General features: G+C 30.2%; 1 protein-coding gene across 1 annotated transcript; it reads right to left on the reverse strand.

Moving 5' to 3' along the window:
- Positions 1 to 19,193: 19,193 nt before the first annotated feature.
- On the reverse strand, positions 19,194 to 20,037 carry LOC132951905 (zinc finger protein Xfin-like). The gene is made up of 2 exons (XM_061023961.1): positions 19,636 to 20,037; positions 19,194 to 19,547 (listed from the first exon to the last, which is right to left on the reverse strand). The coding sequence occupies exons 1-2, from the start codon at positions 20,035 to 20,037 to the stop codon at positions 19,194 to 19,196; spliced, it is 756 nt and encodes a 251-aa protein (XP_060879944.1).
- Between the last annotated feature and the right edge of the window lie 250 nt (positions 20,038 to 20,287).

The raw sequence follows: 20,287 nt of genomic DNA on the forward strand, positions 1-20,287 counted from the left end.
AAGGTTTTCCTAACTACCAGGCTACCAGAAATCGTTAGGATTCATCCCGGTGTTCCATTAGGATTTTATAATAACGGATGCATAACAATAACTTAAATAAGTACACAAACGATTGATTAAAAATGTATAGAAAAATTTTGTTCCGTATAAAAATGTTTTCTGGGTCCACAAAACATTCTTGTATAGTTGTATTATTTTTGGTTTATATAGTTTTAATTGTTTTGTTTTTCATATTATGTATTGAACATTGGCGTTTTAATAACCACGCGCGCTTTTGGGTATTGCGTGGCGTTATGAAATCACTTACGGCAGAGAGTACGACGACGCCAACAGCCTCTTATACTCATACATTACTGTAGGCAGCTACCTACTTCTTAGTTCTTTCTAACGAAATTATTTCCAACACACGTTAGGCCCCTTGAGGTTGGCACGACAATCTTATTCATTGTTTCTATGCATCACACAACAATAGTAGGTACGTGTGTAAAGTATAAACAAACAAAATACTTAAATTTAAACAACAACCACGTTCGAAAATACTAGTTACTCTCTTATACTCACGTGTGACTTTCAGGACAACAGTGTGGGCGCCAGGATTTCCATCTAGGTAGGGCCGATTGGAGACCAACAATTATAAGGTCAAGTAATGCAAAAATGAGATTTTAACCCTACACCCAAAAAATAAACAAATAATTAATATGAGCTAATAAATATTTTTCTGACTTTGTCAAAAAATCTCTTATGTTATTTTTCTTTTACACAGTGGCGTATATAAACATTTTATATGGGGGGAGGGCGTGGTCAGGAAAAAAATTTAAACCTAGGTACCTGCACATGAGAATATAATTCTATATAATTCTATAAGAATAAATAACAAAATATAGGTAACATATAATTAGTTACAATAGCGTGTTTATAAATATTTAAATTTGAGTTTAAATAATTGAAGTACAAACTTAATATTATTAGGTATAATATATTAATAGATTATTAGGTAGGTACATGGAAAATATAGATTTCAATTTTCGAGCGTAGCGATAAAATATTTATTTTGTAATAATTATGATATTACAATAAATTATATTGGTCTTCTGAACTTCTTTTTGGCCTACCTACCTATAGTTGTTACTTGTTAGCATATCTTTCAAAAAGTTAAAATGACGCCCCTGAACTAAACAAATTATAGTACCTACACATTTTATTTAATTTTTCTTTGATGTTTCCTTGTAACGCGCTAACACTAAGAACACTATTATATAAAATTTAAAAAAGGCCTAGGGAGGGGGGCTGACCCCCACACACCCCTTGTAAACGCCGCTGCTTCGACATATTTATTTTGGAGAAAATAAAACATTATACTTACACAGTATTAGGTACAATCGTAGATACATATTAAAAAATTATGGTGATTCGTAGGTAATACCGTTAATAAATACAAGTAGATTGTGGCCTGTGGTTAATATTACTAATATTATTATATAAAATATAGTACAATATATTATTGTTAATTATACATTTTCGTGTAACTACAGACTACAGTTAATTTTTTTTTCAACTTATGAAACATGACTAAATTTAAATGTTTAAGGTTCCTACTAGGCGGCCGTTACTGCAGGACAACTATATTTCGACGGTGTTTTGTTGAAAGGGCGTAACCCTCAAAAAATCGAAAACCGACTTTTTGGTATCAAAATTTTCAGAAAAATTAGGCGCATAATCTGTAAAAATGGTGTTCATTAGATAAGAAATGTGTTTAACTGATAACGGTTATACTGAATTGAGGCGCCCTTTTAATAAAATAAAAGTAAAACATGAGTATGTAAAAAGGGCGTTCCCCACACAAATATTGTATAATATTATTATATATTAAGTAGGTAACAATTTTGTAATTAATGTATTTCTACTGTTCATACTGTGTTATTATCAATACATTAATAATATATTATTAATATCGTCTAAACGTCAATTGTTCCCATTACTCCCCTTACAGACTGCAATATTATTCTGTTATCATAGAAGTTACCGCTTAAATAATATTATTATCATTATCATTTAAAACTTCGTCAGTCTGAGTTTCGGACAGTTGTTAACGTCCACGATTATAAAAAACTTAAAGTTTTTAATAATCGTGTATACTGTATTCGTCCTATTAATTAATGTTGCACTACGCTTTAGTCATTTTCCTGTTTCTTATTTAACTAATTCCATCATGACTTCAAGAACTCTAAAGCTAATGCGGATGGCAATAAAAGGTAACACTCAGAGTAACACTAGTATTAGTACACAATATGGCCATTATGCAAAACCTTATAGTAATAATAATAATATTAATATTATTACTGTCAATGAACAAGCTAATAATAATATTATTACAGTCGATGGACAAGCTAATAATATTATTACTGTCAATGAACAAGCTAATAATAATATTACTGTTAATGAACAATCTAATAGTAAGAATATAAATCCCAATAATTTTGCCAATGAATCTCTTCTTAACGAACTTAACAATTATGCATTCAATATGGATATCAACAATATTGATGAGTTTGTTATATTAGAAGATGGAATTGATATAAATACTATTTATGAGTCAGAAATCAGTGTAAATATTAATAATGGTATTGAAAATAATAATAATATTGTTATTGTTAAATTGTTTATTATAAAATGTTGATGATAATTAAGTTTGTTGTTATATTATAAACTATTTTATTCATGTTAATTTTTATAATACCTATAGTTATTAATAAAAACTATTTTATTCAAATTTATATTTAAAAAATGTGATAATTCTAATTCATTATTTGTTTTAACTTTTTATCAAAGTCTGATTTGGTTTAAAATGTATTATTTTTTGTTAATCTGTTATAATTTATGATGAATCATTTATCATAATATAGGTAAATACCTGGTTATTATTACTCTTAAATTTATTTTGTTTAAAATGTATTATTTTTTGTTAATTGAGTGAACAATTAATTATTTGTTTTAACTTTTTATCAAAGTCTGATTTAGTTAAAATGTATTATTTATTATTTATCTGTCATAATTTATATTGAATCATTTATCATAATATAGGTAGATACCTGGTTATTATTAGAATTTTATTATTTTTAGAATTTGTTTTGTTCAAGTTTATTTATTCAAATGTGATGATTTGAATAAAAAATGAATTATTTGTTTAAAATTTTTTATCAAAATTTAATTAAGTTTTAGATAGATTTTAGGTACTTACTAATAATATTATTATAATTTATTTTATTTAAAATGTATATTATATTTTTAATTGTAAGAAAAAACAATTGAAAAATAATAATATGTAAGAAGGGCACTTACCACTCAAATAATATTATTTTATAATTTGTTAAAAAGGGCTTCTGAAAAAAAAAACATAAAGGGCTTTTACCACTAAAAATTATTTTAATCAAAACGGCTTATGTATAATACATAATGCAATAAGGGCTTAACCCTCTAACCTTGTGTTTTAAGTATTAATTACATCATTATTTCAGGTAAGTATTTCAAATTAATAATGATTTATAAAATCGTTATTCTTTCAATTTTCTAAAACTATAATTTCGTAAACTGTATGTAGAAAAATGAATTTTTCATACAGTTTTATGTGCCTCACCAACAATTTCAATTATGTGGGTTGCGCCCTTTCAACAAAACACCGTCGATTGATTGAATTTAAAATTAGACTTATTTAGATGTTTGGTTTTACGGTTGTGATCATTGAGCGATGGAACGCATAATATGAAGACGTGTTAGTGTTCGGTACGCAACATGCTCGACTGCTCGAGCACCTCTATATTGTCCCAAAGACAGATTTTCTCCAAAAATTGTAGTCAATATTGTTGAAACAATTAGTCATAAACTATAATGGGTATTCATCAATGTTAACAGCCATCAATGTTTATGATCTATATATATACTAGAATACTGCTGAATAGAGTTAAGAAAAATATCAAAAAACGATTTAAGGTCGGTGTCACACTTATGGACTTTTCACGGCGGAATCCGCAAAGTGTGACACCGGGGTCTAATGGAAATATTAAATATAAAAGTAAACACACTGCGTCTGAAAAAATATATTCTGAGCGAAGGAGGAGATTTTGTTAAATTTTTTACTACAAAATTAGGTAGGTATAGAGTATTTTTATAATTTTTTTTATAAAATAAACTATTGGTAGACTTCAAATACATTATTTCATCTAGACGTATGACCTGAACTATAATATAAGAATTATACGAAATTACATTTTTTTAAATTGTATATGTATATTATATTATTATACACATAAAATATCAATATTTAAATTTAGGAAATTACCAATAATTAAATGTATTCAATTTACTTTTTTGATTTCCATGAAAACTAAATTTTAATTTGTAATTAGTACCTAGTTTGAATAATATAAATTTAAAAAGGTGGGCAAGTAGGTACCTCCTCTCTGCTGTACATTAGTTTTCATGTGGGTCATTAGGTAAATAATATGTAATACATGTTATATCAATCACTGTACCTCTTGAGTGATGTGCAAAAAGTTGACCTAAATAATTTTATATAACAACTATAGAATATATAATTTATTTTGTTTAATATTATTTATTAATTATTTTATATTGTTGAAGTACAGATACTGAAAAGGCAAAATTTCTTTTGTTCCAATATTAGCATTTTAAATTAAATTGCGATTTGGGTCATAAATGCACATTTATCTTAGTTAAATATTTTAGTTTTGTTCAGAGGCAGATTTACGCTCAGGCAACGTAGACACGGGCCTAGAGAACAAATTTTTAGTACCTACCTATTAAGTTATAAGTAAATTTTTACTTTTTAAGTTTTTTAATTATTATAATAATATAATATATTAATGAAACTACAAAATAAAGAATATTTTTAATTGAGAAATTTTATAATTTAATATTTTATATAGTATTTGCACAATAATAATAAACTAATAGGTATTAGTTATTGGTATAATAATATTGAGAAAGTATATATTTCAAATATAAAAAATTGGGCAAATGGGTAGGTTAGGTACAGCTCTGCTGTAAGTTATGTGTCGTGTAGGTCGCTCTAATCATTATAAAGTGACCTACACGATACCTTGTCTAATGGTCTAATGGAGTCTAATGGAATTGTTAAATTTGAATTCAATGATATAAAATCATTGTGTACGAAAAACGATTCTGAGCGAAGACCGCGGTCTGTCAGTCTATATTATAATAATATTTTTATATTACAAAAAAATAACTAAAATCCTAATTCTCCGTTTTAATATTTAATTTAGTCCAATTTTAAACTTAAAAATATCTATTAAAAAAGACTGTGAATATATAGTTGGTGGATGTGTTGGTTATAGTATCTATGAAATACTTATGAGAAACCTAATAAATTTTCTAAATATTCAATCCCAAGCTACACAATTTAACATTAGGTACATACATTTTTAACTAAAAGATAATTTGCAAATTTTCGTGATTTTGATGAATGTTATTAAAATGTCAACTTTAAATGCTTATAAAAAAAATGGTGTTACTGTATCTATAATATTTTTTGAACTGAAACTATAACAACTTATAAGGAACTTCGTTTACATTTTTAAGCTTTTGGCACAGTGAATAAAAGTTTATCGACATATTATTATAAAGAAAAAAACTAAAAAAAATCTAAAATTTCTTATGATATATGAAATAGCTCAGTCAACATTTTTTGAAAATGTTATGGCGTATACAAATAATATTAATATAATCATTCGGTGAAAATGTTAAGTACTTACGGTTACTTTAAGGTCCGAAAATATGTAGGTACCTATATATATACCTACTTATTATATTTAAATGATGATTGTTTATTTTTTTCAATGTTATAAATACGATGTACCTATAACAAGGGTTGATGGTGGTAGACAAGAGACACATCCTACCATGACATTTCGAGCTCTATTTAATCCCCCCTCCCTGTTTGACATTGGCCGCTTGAAACCGTACGGTGCAACAACATAATTGATGAGTTATATACTGATATCGGTTGTCAACGTCGGATGTCCTACTAACCTTTAGCCCGGCAGTTCACGCCTTCCTTTCTAGGACCTTTTACCTTTGCTCATAGAGATTATTTGCAATAGGTCTCTCGCTCGGCACCGCCCACCTGTGTATCATATTTTCGTCTACGGAGTTTGTCCAAGTCCGGCGCCGTCGTATTAGGTAGTCATAGTATTGTAAGTACAATGGGGGGGGGGGGGGGGGGGGGGGTAGCGCAGTGAGGTCGGGCGCGCGCGTATTATACCGCTTTATTGTTTGTGTCGGGTATAATGAGTGTGCGCGGCGGCGATATTTATCTGCTCTATCGCCGCCGCCGCCGCCGTATAAAAATGTGTGGAAACCGGCTCGGCGGCGGCACTATACGAGATGTGGCGAGTGTGTGCGCGATCCCGCGAGTGCGTGTCACCGCCGAGTGGACCACACACGACGATCGCCCGTTACGACGCAACACACTGTACACGTGAACTCTCGTACATAATATATTACTGGCGAGCGTGTGCGAGAAATAGATTTTCAGTCCTCCTCACTTCCTTCGCCACCGCATCGTCGCGTCTTCGCGGTCGTCCTTTATGCGGTACGACGACCGCGACCGCGGCGGTGTGTCTGGGCACATACACAGCACCAATAATGATGATGATAATATTATTGTTGTACTATGTATAATATTATTGTTATTATTTATTTTATTTTTTTTATCTCGTTGCAATTTGACCGAGCACGACTTCTAGGGGTGGGTTTTTTGCCCCGCCACCAACTTTGTACCGAGTGGACCGGCGTGGGCGCGATGGCATTTATGATTTTGGCATTTGCACGGTGTCGACGATCCAATAGTGAATAGCAAGGAGGGGGGGGGGGCGGGGGTAAAGAACCACCACCCGACAACGGTATTTTTTCTGAATTTAAGTTATAACAATATAGAGTAAAATCAGTCGCTTTTTATAAAACATCTCCAAGATGAATGAAAGTTTTATATTGGACTAAATAATAATATTATCTACTTACCTAATAAGTACACCTAATATAATATAATATTATAAAATAAGTATCCAATGTTTTTAATTTTTTTTTATTGGCTCCATTTCAGTACCTATACCTACCCTTTCAAGTTTCAATACTCCACAATTAATTATTAAATGAAAATAAATTAATGAATTCGAACTCAATTAAACATATGATATCGTATTAATCTATTTTATATTATTTTATGTTGCGCTTAGATGCATAGTGCACACTGAAAAGTGACGGTCACGGACTGAGATATTGATATAGGTACTTATCGACGGATAATTTCCACACGGATTATCGATTGTTATTGTTATCATTATTATCCGATTAAAATTTAATTATTAGAGATATTAGTATTTATTTATATATATATATATATTATATTTATTTTTCATTATACTTTATAGAATCAACAAATTAAAATTAAAATTATTACTGATGTTTAAAATTTGACGTTTTCAAATATTTTTTTTTTTTTACATAATCCTAACCTAATCTAACCGTACTAAATTTCGACGAATGATAAAACCAAATTTAACCCTTTTTAAATTAGCTTAGCTTCTTCCCAGAGATCTGCACACAAACATTAATTTATATATAATATAGGCTATAGCTGATCCTGCGCACTTTGTGGCCCGTATAAAATAATAACTCTTAAACAAATTGTGATTGTTCAACTCCTTTTTGGTGTAACTCACTGCAGTAAGTGCAACTCAGCCACCCTGGTAGGCAATGTGTGAAAATTTGATTTGATGCATGCTTGTACCTGATCTACCCGATTAACCAATAGCAACCAATAATAAATAAATACTATTTCTATTAATTATTTCTCCTATAACCAATAGCAACCACATTTCGACTGCCCCAACGAAAAAGGTCGTAACTCGATTTTTTTCAATTCCGAGTTATTACCGCCATCGGATAGCTGATTTTTTTCTGTTTCCCCCACGAATACGGTCGTATCTTAATTCACCCAAAGACATTAGAAATAAAATCATTTTTATAACTCACTGAAAAATTGATACCCGACGAAAACAGCTGTATGTATAGATACGACCATGGTTTATAATCACGGTCCCGCGAATACAGTCGTATCTATTATTTTATTTTACGTGATAAAATATGATAATAATTTTCACATTATAAACGTTAGAAAATTACACCTGAAGACTTTAAGCTAAAGCTAACTTTAACTTTAGCTATAGAACACTGCTGTATTCACTGCTAAGAAATGAATAATATTGTAAGTACAAAATAATATTATTATCTATGATTATAAAAAGTACATAATAGTTGTACCTATGAATAATAATATTTTAATCCAATTATAATATTACTTATTTAAGAGTGATGATGAATCAGTCGGTTCAAGTAGTGTTCTTGACTTTTATGAGTACGGGCAAATTAGTAGCTGTGACAATGTTAGTGACTTCTACGACAGCGATCAGGAACCGGAATATACAACTCATGATAAAAGATCAGTGAATTATTCAAATTATATATTATTAGATCCTAATCATATTGTAAGTTATGATTTAAGTATAAGCTACTGAATTTTGTAATTATAATATAAAGCACACATTTTTAAAATATGTACAATAATAATTTTAATATTATTATTTATTTGTATTATGTTATCACTTTTATAATTTTTTTAATGTAAAAATATTTCTGAATGCAATATAGTAATTATTAATACTTATTTAATTTTAATTTAAGGATGCTTTAACAGCTAATGAGTTAGTAGAAAATATTGAAATTAATTCAGATGTTGATCTAGATAATTATGATATTGTATTAGATCCCAATCATGAAGTAAGTATAAATTTAAGTATGAAATAATGAACTTAGTAATTATAATGTTAAATAAAAATTACAAGACAAGTAATCAATTTGTAATAAAGTACTCAATATTGAAATCCCTAGTAATTAAACTGTAGTCAAATTTATGACTCAAAATTTGACTATAAAATAATATTTATTGTGTAATATTATATTTTAACCAATCTATAATATTATAATTTTTAATTTGTTATTAAATTAAAATATAAATTACTGTTGAATAAATTGAAAATGTATTATTATTATAAAAAGTCATGAGAAAATATTATTATATTATAATAATATTATGGGTTTTAAATTGTTTTTTACTAACAAATTGTTAACATTTTTCATTTTGATAGTATTTTAGACTTATTAGACAGATTTATTACTTCGTTGTAATTTTAGTAACATGCATTAAAATGAATAATTTATTATTCATAATAATTTTGATTTTATTTAATTTTATTTTATTTAATTACAATATTATTAGGATCTTGATGGCTCAGGTACAATTAATAATAAAACGTTCAAATAATATTACTACTAAAGAAAAACACACTCGTGTACGTCAGCGAAATACACCTGAATGGATAGATAACAAATCTAAAAAAATGTTAAACTTGGGTTTAGAGCACACAAACAGAAAGGGAAAAAATATAAAATCAAAACAAATGGGTGCACCATGTAAATGCAAAAAGAAATGCTCAGAAAAAGTTAGTGAGGAAGTACGTAAGGAAATATTTGATGAATACTGGGGTTTAGGGGACCATTCAAGACAATGGGATTTCATTGCAAGGTATGTCAAAATATTTGATAAAAAAGTTTCCACAAACTCATCATCTTCACGTAGACAGATTTCAAATAAATATTTTTTACCCCTTAAAAATAAAGAGATTCAATGTGTGTGCAAAGTTATGTTTCTGAACACCCTTGCTATATCAGAAAAGGTAGTTTCTAATGTGGGGAAAAGACTAGAATTATCTCCAGCAATAGCAGCTGACAAAAGAGGTACACATACAAATCGACCACATAAAATACATAGTGAAGTTATAGCTTGTATCAATAAACACATTGACATGTCCCCAGTAGTTGATTCACACTACACAAGACAAAATACTACAAAACAATACCTAGAGTCAGGCCTATCAATAGCGAAAATGTATCGTTTTTATTTAGAATGGGCCCAAAAAGAAACAACTAATGTCGTGGCTCAGAATGTCACTCTGAGGCAATATTCTGATATATTTAATCAATCGTATAACCTTAGTTTTTTTAAACCTAAAAGAGATTTGTGTGACCAATGTCAACAATTTGATATAGCTAGCCCAGAAGAGAAAGAGTTACAGAAGGCTATGTATGATGAACATTTAGTAAACAAGAACATTGCTAGAGATCAAAATAATATTGATAAACAACGTTCAATAAATAACCCTGAGTTGTGTATTGCCGTTTTTGATTTGCAAAAAGTTCTTACTACACCCCAAGGTGAAGCAAGTTCTTTTTATTATAAACGGAAATTTTCAGTTTATAATTTCACGGTATATGATATAGGTAGGTAAAAAATTAGGTTATTGCTATATTTGGAATGAGTCCGAGGCAAAAAGAGGGTCGTATGAGATAGGAACATGCTTAATGAAGTTTTTGAAGTACATGACTGAAAAAGGAGTAAAAGAATTTTGCTTCTATTCGGATAATTGCGGTGGTCAAAACCGAAATCGTTTCATTTTTGCAATGTGGGAGTATGCAGCCTTCACCCTAAAAATTAAAATCACACATAGATTTTTAGAAAAGGGGCATACCCAAAATGAGGGTGATAGTATGCATGCATGCATCGAAAATGCCCAAAAAGGTAAAAATATTTATGTCCCTGCTCAATGGGTAACATTAATTAGCTGTGTGAAAGTTACGGGAAAACCTTACACAGTTATTGAGGTAGCAAATGAAGATTTTTTGGATTTCAAACCATTAGTCGATGACAAACTGTGTAATTGGACAACAGCTCATGATGGTAGTAAAATCAAGTGGAATACCATAAGAGAAATATCTGTGACTTTTGAAAAGCCTTTTAAACTATGCATAAAATATGATTTAAGTGCTTCAGACTTTGTCGAAATAGATATATCACGTCTTAAAAAAAGTAGGGGAAGACATCAACATCGCTTTACACCAATAAAAGCATACAATGGAAAATTACATATTGGAAAACCAAAAATTGCGGATTTGTTATCACTATGCTCGATGGGACTTGTTCCATCAACATACCACGACTTCTATAAGTCTCTTGAATCAACATAACAATATTATATTATATTATTTTGTTTTAATTATTTACTTTTTATTATTATAATATTTTGATTATTATGATGTTGTAAAAAGTTTATTTGATTTTATTTTGTAATTAGTCTGTGCTGAAAGTTAAAACATTTTTTTTTTATTATCATTTTTTAATTATATTTAATTAAAAGTTTAATTTTATTGTTTTGTTATTAATCTATGCTAAAAGTTATGCATTTTTTTTTTATTATCATTATTTAATTATATTTAATTAAAAGTTTAATTGTTTTGTTATTAATCTATGCTAAAAGTTATAAATTTTTTTTTATTATTTAATTTTGTTAAATAAAAAGTTAATTTTGTGTATTGTTACTTATTTTATTCCCTTAAAGAATAATAATATTATGATAATTATTTTTGTTTTCTTAATAATCAAAAGGATTAAAATTCAAGTATTTCACGTCATTATTCCCAAAACATGTTTTTATGTTTATTCTACTTGTTTGATAGCTGTCCACCCACGAAAAAGGTCGTAAGTATACTTTTTTTTTTAAGGTAGTATGTCTTAAAAAACCCTGAAGTTATGATTTTTTTTAAAAACTAATTATTATAATAATTACGGTAACCTTAATTTTACCAGTGATGTTATTTTGGAAAATTTACGTTTAAAAATAAAATAAGAATATGAATTGCAATGCTTGTTTTATTTATACTGAAAAGTTAGAAAAAACGAGTTACGACCTTTTTCTTTGGGGCAGTCGATTTATAAACAAATATTTGCATCGTAAATCTCAAAATCCCTGTTTGAGCACTTCTATTAATTGATCGTTGCGTGATGGTATATAGCCTATAGCCTTCCTCGATGAATGGACTATCCAACAAAAAAATAATTTTCCAATTCCAACCAGTATAGCCCCTTACAGCCTTTTTTTAGTATTAAAAAGTAGCCTATGTTTTTTTCTCAGTGTCTAAACTATCTGTATAGATGTATCAAAATTCATTTAAATCGGTTCAGTAGTTTCGGAGCCTATTCAATACAATCAAATCTTTCCTCTTTATAATATTAGTATAGATTATATACTACAATATATTACAAGTTATATAATATACTCTAATATTATAAAGTATGTATAACAGTATGTATACATTGTATATCACTTACCTGAAAAAAATATCTGATACAAATTAAATTTTTTTTTTTTTTTCAATTTAATTTTAACAAATTAAATAATAACAATTAATTATTTTATTAATCAGGTTTAGTCTAAAATATAGGTAGTTAAAATATTTTTAATATGACGTCTAAGTCTATATCATATCTACAGAACTCTAGTACCCTAAGCTACCATCCGTGTGAAGTGGGTGACCGTGATATCAATATCATGGCGTCAGGGATCTCATTGTGCATTTTTGGTCTATCGAGGGACTCACCCGGCAAACCCCCCCAACACTTGCATTAAAAAAAAATATAAAATCAACCGTTTGCCCTATCGACTTGAACCATTCAGAACTCGTTACTAGTACCCTAAGCTACCGTCCCTGTGCAGTTGGTGAGCGTGACATCAATATCACGGCGTAAGGGATCTCATTGTGCATTTTTGGTCTACCGCGGGACTCACCCGTAGTTACTAACTAAGTTATTTTCTACATTCTATTTTTTTTAACTAGTTAAGTTAAAAGTTATCTTAAAAAGTACCTTTTAACTTAACTTTTAACTTTTTAACTAGTTACTGCCCAGCTTTGTGTTTAATCATTATTTTAAAATTTCGAAAAATCGTATAAACTGTGCATTGTACATCCTAGAAACGAAATGTGTATCTTTGGTAATAAATTAGTTTAATAAACGGACAACTTTTGATCACAATTATTCAGAAATTTGAACACTGGACACATCGAACACATTTAATTTAATTTCATAATATGCATTTTCGTCGCCTTGTTTCGTTAGTATATCGCGAATTTGTTGCATACCTGCTCAAAATACATCCGCATTGCGTTACAAGTGAACAAATTATTGTATCGTTAAAACTGAAAAGGAGTCGACAGGCCGACACGGTACGCTGTATTTTCCAGGCGTTGTTCCAATCAGATCCGATTTTCCAGGATGTAGCTACTTACGTGGCCGCATGGATAAGAAGTCCTGACACATAAATTGGGGGTGTGTTTGACCATTTTGATTGGTTTTATTGAATGTAATATAATGTTTCTTTTATGTTCTAGATTCTACGTTGAGAGTAAATAACAAATCAAATAGATTCACAGAAAATATATAATATTATAATATGGTGGAAGGCAGGGACGGATTGGGCCATAGGGAAATCGGGAAATTCCCGATGGGCCGCGTACTTAAGTAGACGTGAATATAATCTAAGAAATTCTGCCAAACACAACACACACGTGTAAAAACCCTACCGTTACAAATCCCACTACCTACAATCATAAAAACCCCACAATCAGCTAATGGCCATAGTCGCCGGGCTTAAACATCAATTAAAAAAAAAAAAAAAATCTATCATCTAATAATTAATAAATATTACCATTGATTATAAATTATTCATTCAATGATATTACGTAATAACAGTCCATAATATTATAACGCGAAACGTTATAAATTATAATGATACAAGTATACAAGGTCTACAACAGAAACTGAATAATGATATTAATTATCAATAAGTAATAACAATAACTGTAATCAAAAAATCAACTTCCGTGGACAGTAAAATCTATAAATAATTGGTTATTCGGGTTGTCGTCGATCAGATGGACCGGCGGGTTGCGGGTAATGACGACGAATTTTGACGATACAAGTCGATGTGGGTCGTTAATATGAATACCTAATAAGAATATTTTTATTTGAAATTTATATTATTTATATTTAAATATCATTAAAAACCTCGATATCAGCACTCGGCAGTCAGCAGTTCAGCACAATTTGGTTAATTTTACAATTCAATTACTAAGTACTTAACTAGGAATAATTCATAAAATATTTTTTTGTCACGCCTGCACCGAAAGTTTGGTTTTCGACCACGGTTGAAGCGTTCGAAAGCGTCCTTTTTCCGTCCAGTGGGCGGTTAAGTGGAAATCCCCAAAGTGCCGGGCGGAAAAGAGGAAATCCCCAAAAGTGCCGGACGGAAAAGAAGAAATCCCCAAAAGTGCCGGCCGCCGGGCCTGCACAACCAGAAACTAAAATGTATACCTACCACGGTTCTTACAAAACATACACTTTTGGTTACATCTTAAATGTATAGTATAACCTCCTTGCATGACGCATAAACATTTAAACATATTTAATTTGCACTATTCCTAAATAAGTGCGTCGAACGATGCGTTAGTAAGTTTATTTCACGCAATTTGTATAATAATCTTATCAGTTACAATAATAAAATATACAAAGTGAAAATTGTAATTTTGAAACAAAATAAAATGTCTTCCGTGAAATTGTTTTTGTAGAATTTTTTTTTTTTATTTTTATAATTTTTATTTACAATCTGTTACAATAAAATGAACAATAAGTAAAATAAATAATAGAATAAGTGGCTTGAGGAAAGGACGGATTTAAGAAGCCTTCCAGTGAAGACACTTTGTCAGCTGTTTATGTACATTTCAATAAGTTAACAATAAAGTTATGAATAGAAATAAAGATTAGGTAGTTAACTAAATAACTAAATTAATAGGTCCCGACACCACCGCCTTTTTAGTATTTTCCTAGGATTGTCGGGTATGTGGGTTTTTGTAGAATAGTCTATAATTGTTGCATAGATCCCTGCATAACCTTTTCCATGAACGCAGGGGCGTGACAAAAAATAGTATGTGTGGCTCACTTCCCGCCCTTGCCACATAATAATATATTACAATAGTTATGAATTATAAAATAAAATGGAAATGGATGGATCAGACTGTAGTTAAAAACGAAAAGGAGGAGCTGAAAAAATTCGAGACAAAAATAAAAAAATACTACTTTTAGAAGTCTTTGCTTCTAAAAGCATTAAATAATTTTTCAATTCTCAGAATAGCGAAGTGAGTTTTAGCTGAACTTTGTCATTATAATAATAATATATTAATAATTAAAAATATTAAACTGTTACTGTACAAAGTACAATAATCTACAATTTATTTTATTGATGGAGAATGAGAGAAACAACATATTTTGCAAAATACTTAATTCAATAGGTACCTATTTTATTTTTTTAATATGACAATATACATTAAATTATTTTAGTGTGATATTCAACTAATACCTACTTCTAAAAACTATAGATAATATTTATCTATAAGTATAAATTATGATTTATTGATTTAATAACAAGGCTGGGCAAATTAATGTTTTTTTTTTAACTGAGTTTTTAACTTAACTTAAACTTTTTAACTCATTAATACCCATCCTAGTATAATAATTATAGATTTATTTTTAGAGTAATGATATTATTAATTAGGATGAAACTACTACAGATGTTGAAGTTGGAACATCTACTTTAGATGAAGTAAATCTTGTAATTTATTGTTTTACTTATAAAAGTACTATTAAATTATTATATTTAACTATTCATATTATTCTTATAAAAGTAAATAATATTATTATAACTTATAATATTAAACTAAAAAATATTTGTTGAAATATTATATTACAATTTAATAATTTGAGCATTTGGGTCATTATTAGATACCTATAACCTACGTGTCTTTGTGTCTATTGCAGTTTGTAAATTATCAAACTGATAAATGTGTAATTTTTTTAATTTTGGCCCTCTAGATATATTCAAGAAACCTAAAATTACACAGCTTAATCAATTTTTTAAATATCATCCTCAAAAACTAAAATTAAATGAAGAAACTCCATTTAATTTTCAAAAAGCTTTCTTTAGAAGTAATGGCTCTGAACGAAAATGGTTAACCTACAATAAAAATACAAAACAATTATTCTGCTATCTGTGTCTTGCATTTTCTTCAGAAAGTAATAATTTTACTAAAGGTTTAAATGTATGGAGTCATACTTATATTCGAACTGATGAACATGATAAAAGCACAGTACATAAAAATTGTGTATCAGCTTTTTTCTCTCCATTCAAATAAACATGATATTGGTTCACTTCTTTTCTGTGAAACTAAGAAAGAGATAAAAAAAAAACTGCGAAATTGTTACAAGAGTGATTGAAGCTGTTAAACTTATATAAAAAAGGAAAACGTGGATTGAGTTATAGGGAAAATTAATTTGAAGCAGCACACACATTAGCTAATCCATTTTTTGACCACGGAAATTTTTTAGAAATCATTGTTTTTAACAAAATATGATTTTCAAATGAAAGATCACTTGGAAACCGCAATAAAGAAGAGCAGTAAAGCCCACGAAAGTGGTAGTAAAGGAAGAGGATCTTCAGTAAGGTACACTTGCCAGTCGCCCCCAATCTCCCAACAAATAGTGGGCCGGTAAAAAAGTATTTTCCCGGGCTGATCCGAAATTCCAATCCGTCCCTGGTGGAAGGTGTGCTCGGACTCTGATGTTTTCAAGCCTTCAGATGCCACTTTAATCGACATTGATAACGTATTTGAAACCTATGACAACCCCAAAAACCGAATGTCCAAACCTAAACTGCAAACACGTTCTACCGGTAAATATAGCATTTCGACAAGGGCGATTCAACGGCGTTCACCTCAGAGGTCAGAGGAACATTCTAAACGTAGGCCCGAAATCGAGAGTAATGAATCTCAGCCGTCAAAATATTATGCAGATCAGCCATCTTGTTCACCATGTCGGGGGCCCCGGGCCATCAATAGAGTTTGTAAGTTTGAACAATAATTATTTTTTGCATCTTACAAGTACCCTCATCCGGCGAGCGACTGGAAAAAATACTACCCACGAATAATAAATATATAAACACATAGGCGACGGAAGACGACATCCCAACAGAAAATGCCATGCATTTAGAACCATCTTGTTCGATCAACCGTCAACAATACGTATACCCAATATACATCTTACAAGTACCCTCATCCGGCAAGCGACTGGAAAAAATACTACCCACGAATAATAAATGTATAAACACATAGGCGACGGAAGACGACATCCCAACAGAAAATTCAATGCATTTAGAGCCATCTTGTTCGATCAACCGTCAACAATACGTATACCCAGCTATGTGAGAAACGGGAAAGACAGAAGTAACCGATCAGGGAACAATGCAACAGGACTGCGCATCATGTCGGCCATCCCCAGGTCACCTGACACAAGAACACATAAATTCACAGCCATCTTGTTCCACTACTCAAGAAGATAATGAAAATTGGGTTTGTTAAGCGATATTTAACATGGTTTATGTCAACTTATAACAATACTTTGCAGCCAGAAGTTGGAGTTAAGGTACTGGCAAGGTCAAAGGGTGAACCCTACCTTGCTGGTATAGTACATAGTGTCATACAAAGTAACGTATGGGTTGAATTTCCACACCTAGGAAAGCACTACATGTATGATAAAACCCAAGTGATCCCGTTCAAATCACAATTTGAAGACGGAAAATTCGTTCCTTTAATATATGTACCAAAAATCAAAAGACAATATATACGGAAGAAAATTCAGGAATATGAAAACGCTTTAATGTAACAAAATTTGATGTCAAACGCTTTTAGATTTTTTGACATTTTTGAAATAAAGTGTTATAAATTATAATGTAAAAAAAAAAAAATTGTACTTATTAATATTAAAATAAATAAATTGGTAAACTTGTAGGTATAAACGGCTTTTTTTATTTTATTTTACACATTTAATTACATTATTCAACATATCTAACACTATTTTTTTCAGCTTAATACACTTTTCAACCGTCTTAAAATTATCATGACCATCTGCCTTCACCACTAAGTTTAATTTAAAATTCACCCTCACTACCTTAATAAATCAGCAATACATCATCAGCCATCAGATCCATAACAAAACCATATACACCTCTGAAAATCTTCCAAAAATTAAATCAGCGCTTTCGAAACATTATTATGACACCGCCATCCACAGAATCATGAACATCACCAAAAACGAATATTTAGCAACTGCCATGCAAGCATAGTGTAAGAAAAACTTTTTATAGTTCAAATTCAAATAATTTATATAATTGGTTTTTTGTCTTCTGTTTCAGTTACCAACAACACTGTGGAAAAACACAAATCCATTACTTCATACACCTTCATACATCAACACGAACTACCAACACATAACACACACACCAACACACACAACAACACATAGGCGTGTTCAGACTTTAGTAGCCGAGGGGGCACAACAAATTTTTAAATTGTGAAACCTATTTTTTTTTAGAAATGAAAAAACATTCATTTTTTTTGTTACAAAATTCATAACGATAGGAGTATTTTTTAATTATGATCAAAAAGTATAACCATTGTCAAAACAATAAAAATACTTTTTTCCCATCCATTATACAAGGTAAACAACATACAAATTGTAAAACTATTAACTAATCAGTAGGTAATATATTATATTTTGAGTATCTGACAAAATTTAAATTATTTCAACAAGTCGTAAAATATCTAAAAACATTTTTTGAAATTATAACCGGTAATTGGATAATATCAACTGATAAAACACAATATTATAATCACTAGTTAATAAATGCGTAACTAAAAAAATTACAATTAATCAAAATCTATAGGTACTATACAGGGTACACACCGCACGACTTTTTTTTTATCCCGGCATTTTTTTTTTTTTTAGGCACAGTCTGCCGGGGGGGCAGTGCCCACCCGGCCCCTCCCGTAAACACGTCTATGCAACAACACACAAACACCTAAAATCAGCCCGCTACGTAAATATATTAACACATATTACATTTGATTTTTTTTTATTATCAAACTTGTAAATATTTAATAATTCTGTACTAAATGCCCTTGGGCATTTATTTCAAATAAATAAATAAAATAAAAATTTTCCAGTCGCTTGCCGGATGAGGGTACTTGTAAGATGCAAAAAATAATTATTGTTCAAACTTACAAACTCTATTGATGGCCCGGGGCCCCCGACATGGTGATCAAGATGGCTGATCTGCATAATATTTTGACGGCTGAGATTCATTACTCTCGATTTCGGGCCTACGTTTAGAATGTTCCTCTGACCTCTGAGGTGAACGCCGTTGAATCGTCCTTGTCGAAATGCTATATTTACCGGTAGAACGTGTTTGCAGTTTAGGTTTGGACATTCGGTTTTTGGGGTTGTCATAGGTTTCAAATACGTTATCAATGTCGATTAAAGTGGCATCTGAAGGCTTGAAAACATCAGAGTCCGAGCACACCTTCCACCAGCATATATTTATGTGGTAGGGTTGGAAATCATTTTCTTTGAATCTATTTGATTTGTTATTTACTCTCAACGTAGAATCTAGTACCTAAAAGAAACATTATATAACATTCAATAAAACCAATCATATGTTTGCTGTAGTTATGTTTCATTAAATTTCTACGATCAGCGAACACTCTACCACATTCACCGCATTTATAATTTCTCCGTCCAATATGATAAAAGAGGTCTTCTTTTAAAGCGTCTTTTCTTTTGAATATTTTTGGACAATATTCACATGGTATAGATTCTGGGTCATGTATTTGTTTATGCCTAAGGAACCAACTTTTGTATTGGAATGTTAAATCGCATTTGTCACATCTGTATTGTAAAATATTGTCATGGCCATCATTAATATCGTCGTCCTGCCTGCTATCTTCCTCTTGGCTACTATCTTCCTCCTGACTAGTATCCTCCTCCTGGCTATTATCCTCCTCCTGGCTAGTATCCTCCTCCTGGCTACCAACTTCCTCCTGGCAATTATCATTTCTGGTCATTGCAGATGTCTGTGGTTGTGCAGGTTGGCGGCTTACATCCATAGTATCTATTTTAATAAATAAATATATATACATATATAATTGTATGTAAAAATATAGACATAAAAGTATTTAAAGTATTGCTAGAAGTTAAAAAATTGAAATTAATATGTGGTATGTACATTTGGAATTTTCTTGAACAACAGTCTGAGGTGTACAGAGGTGTGTTATTAAATAAGCCCGTCTCTTGAAATTGAGCCTCCATAAATTGCACAAACTTTTAGAAGCCATGGGGTTAAGAAAAAATGTAATA

The sequence above is a fragment of the Metopolophium dirhodum genome, chromosome 1, assembly GCF_019925205.1.
Source record: "Metopolophium dirhodum isolate CAU chromosome 1, ASM1992520v1, whole genome shotgun sequence".
Taxonomy (NCBI): Eukaryota; Metazoa; Arthropoda; class Insecta; order Hemiptera; family Aphididae; genus Metopolophium; species Metopolophium dirhodum.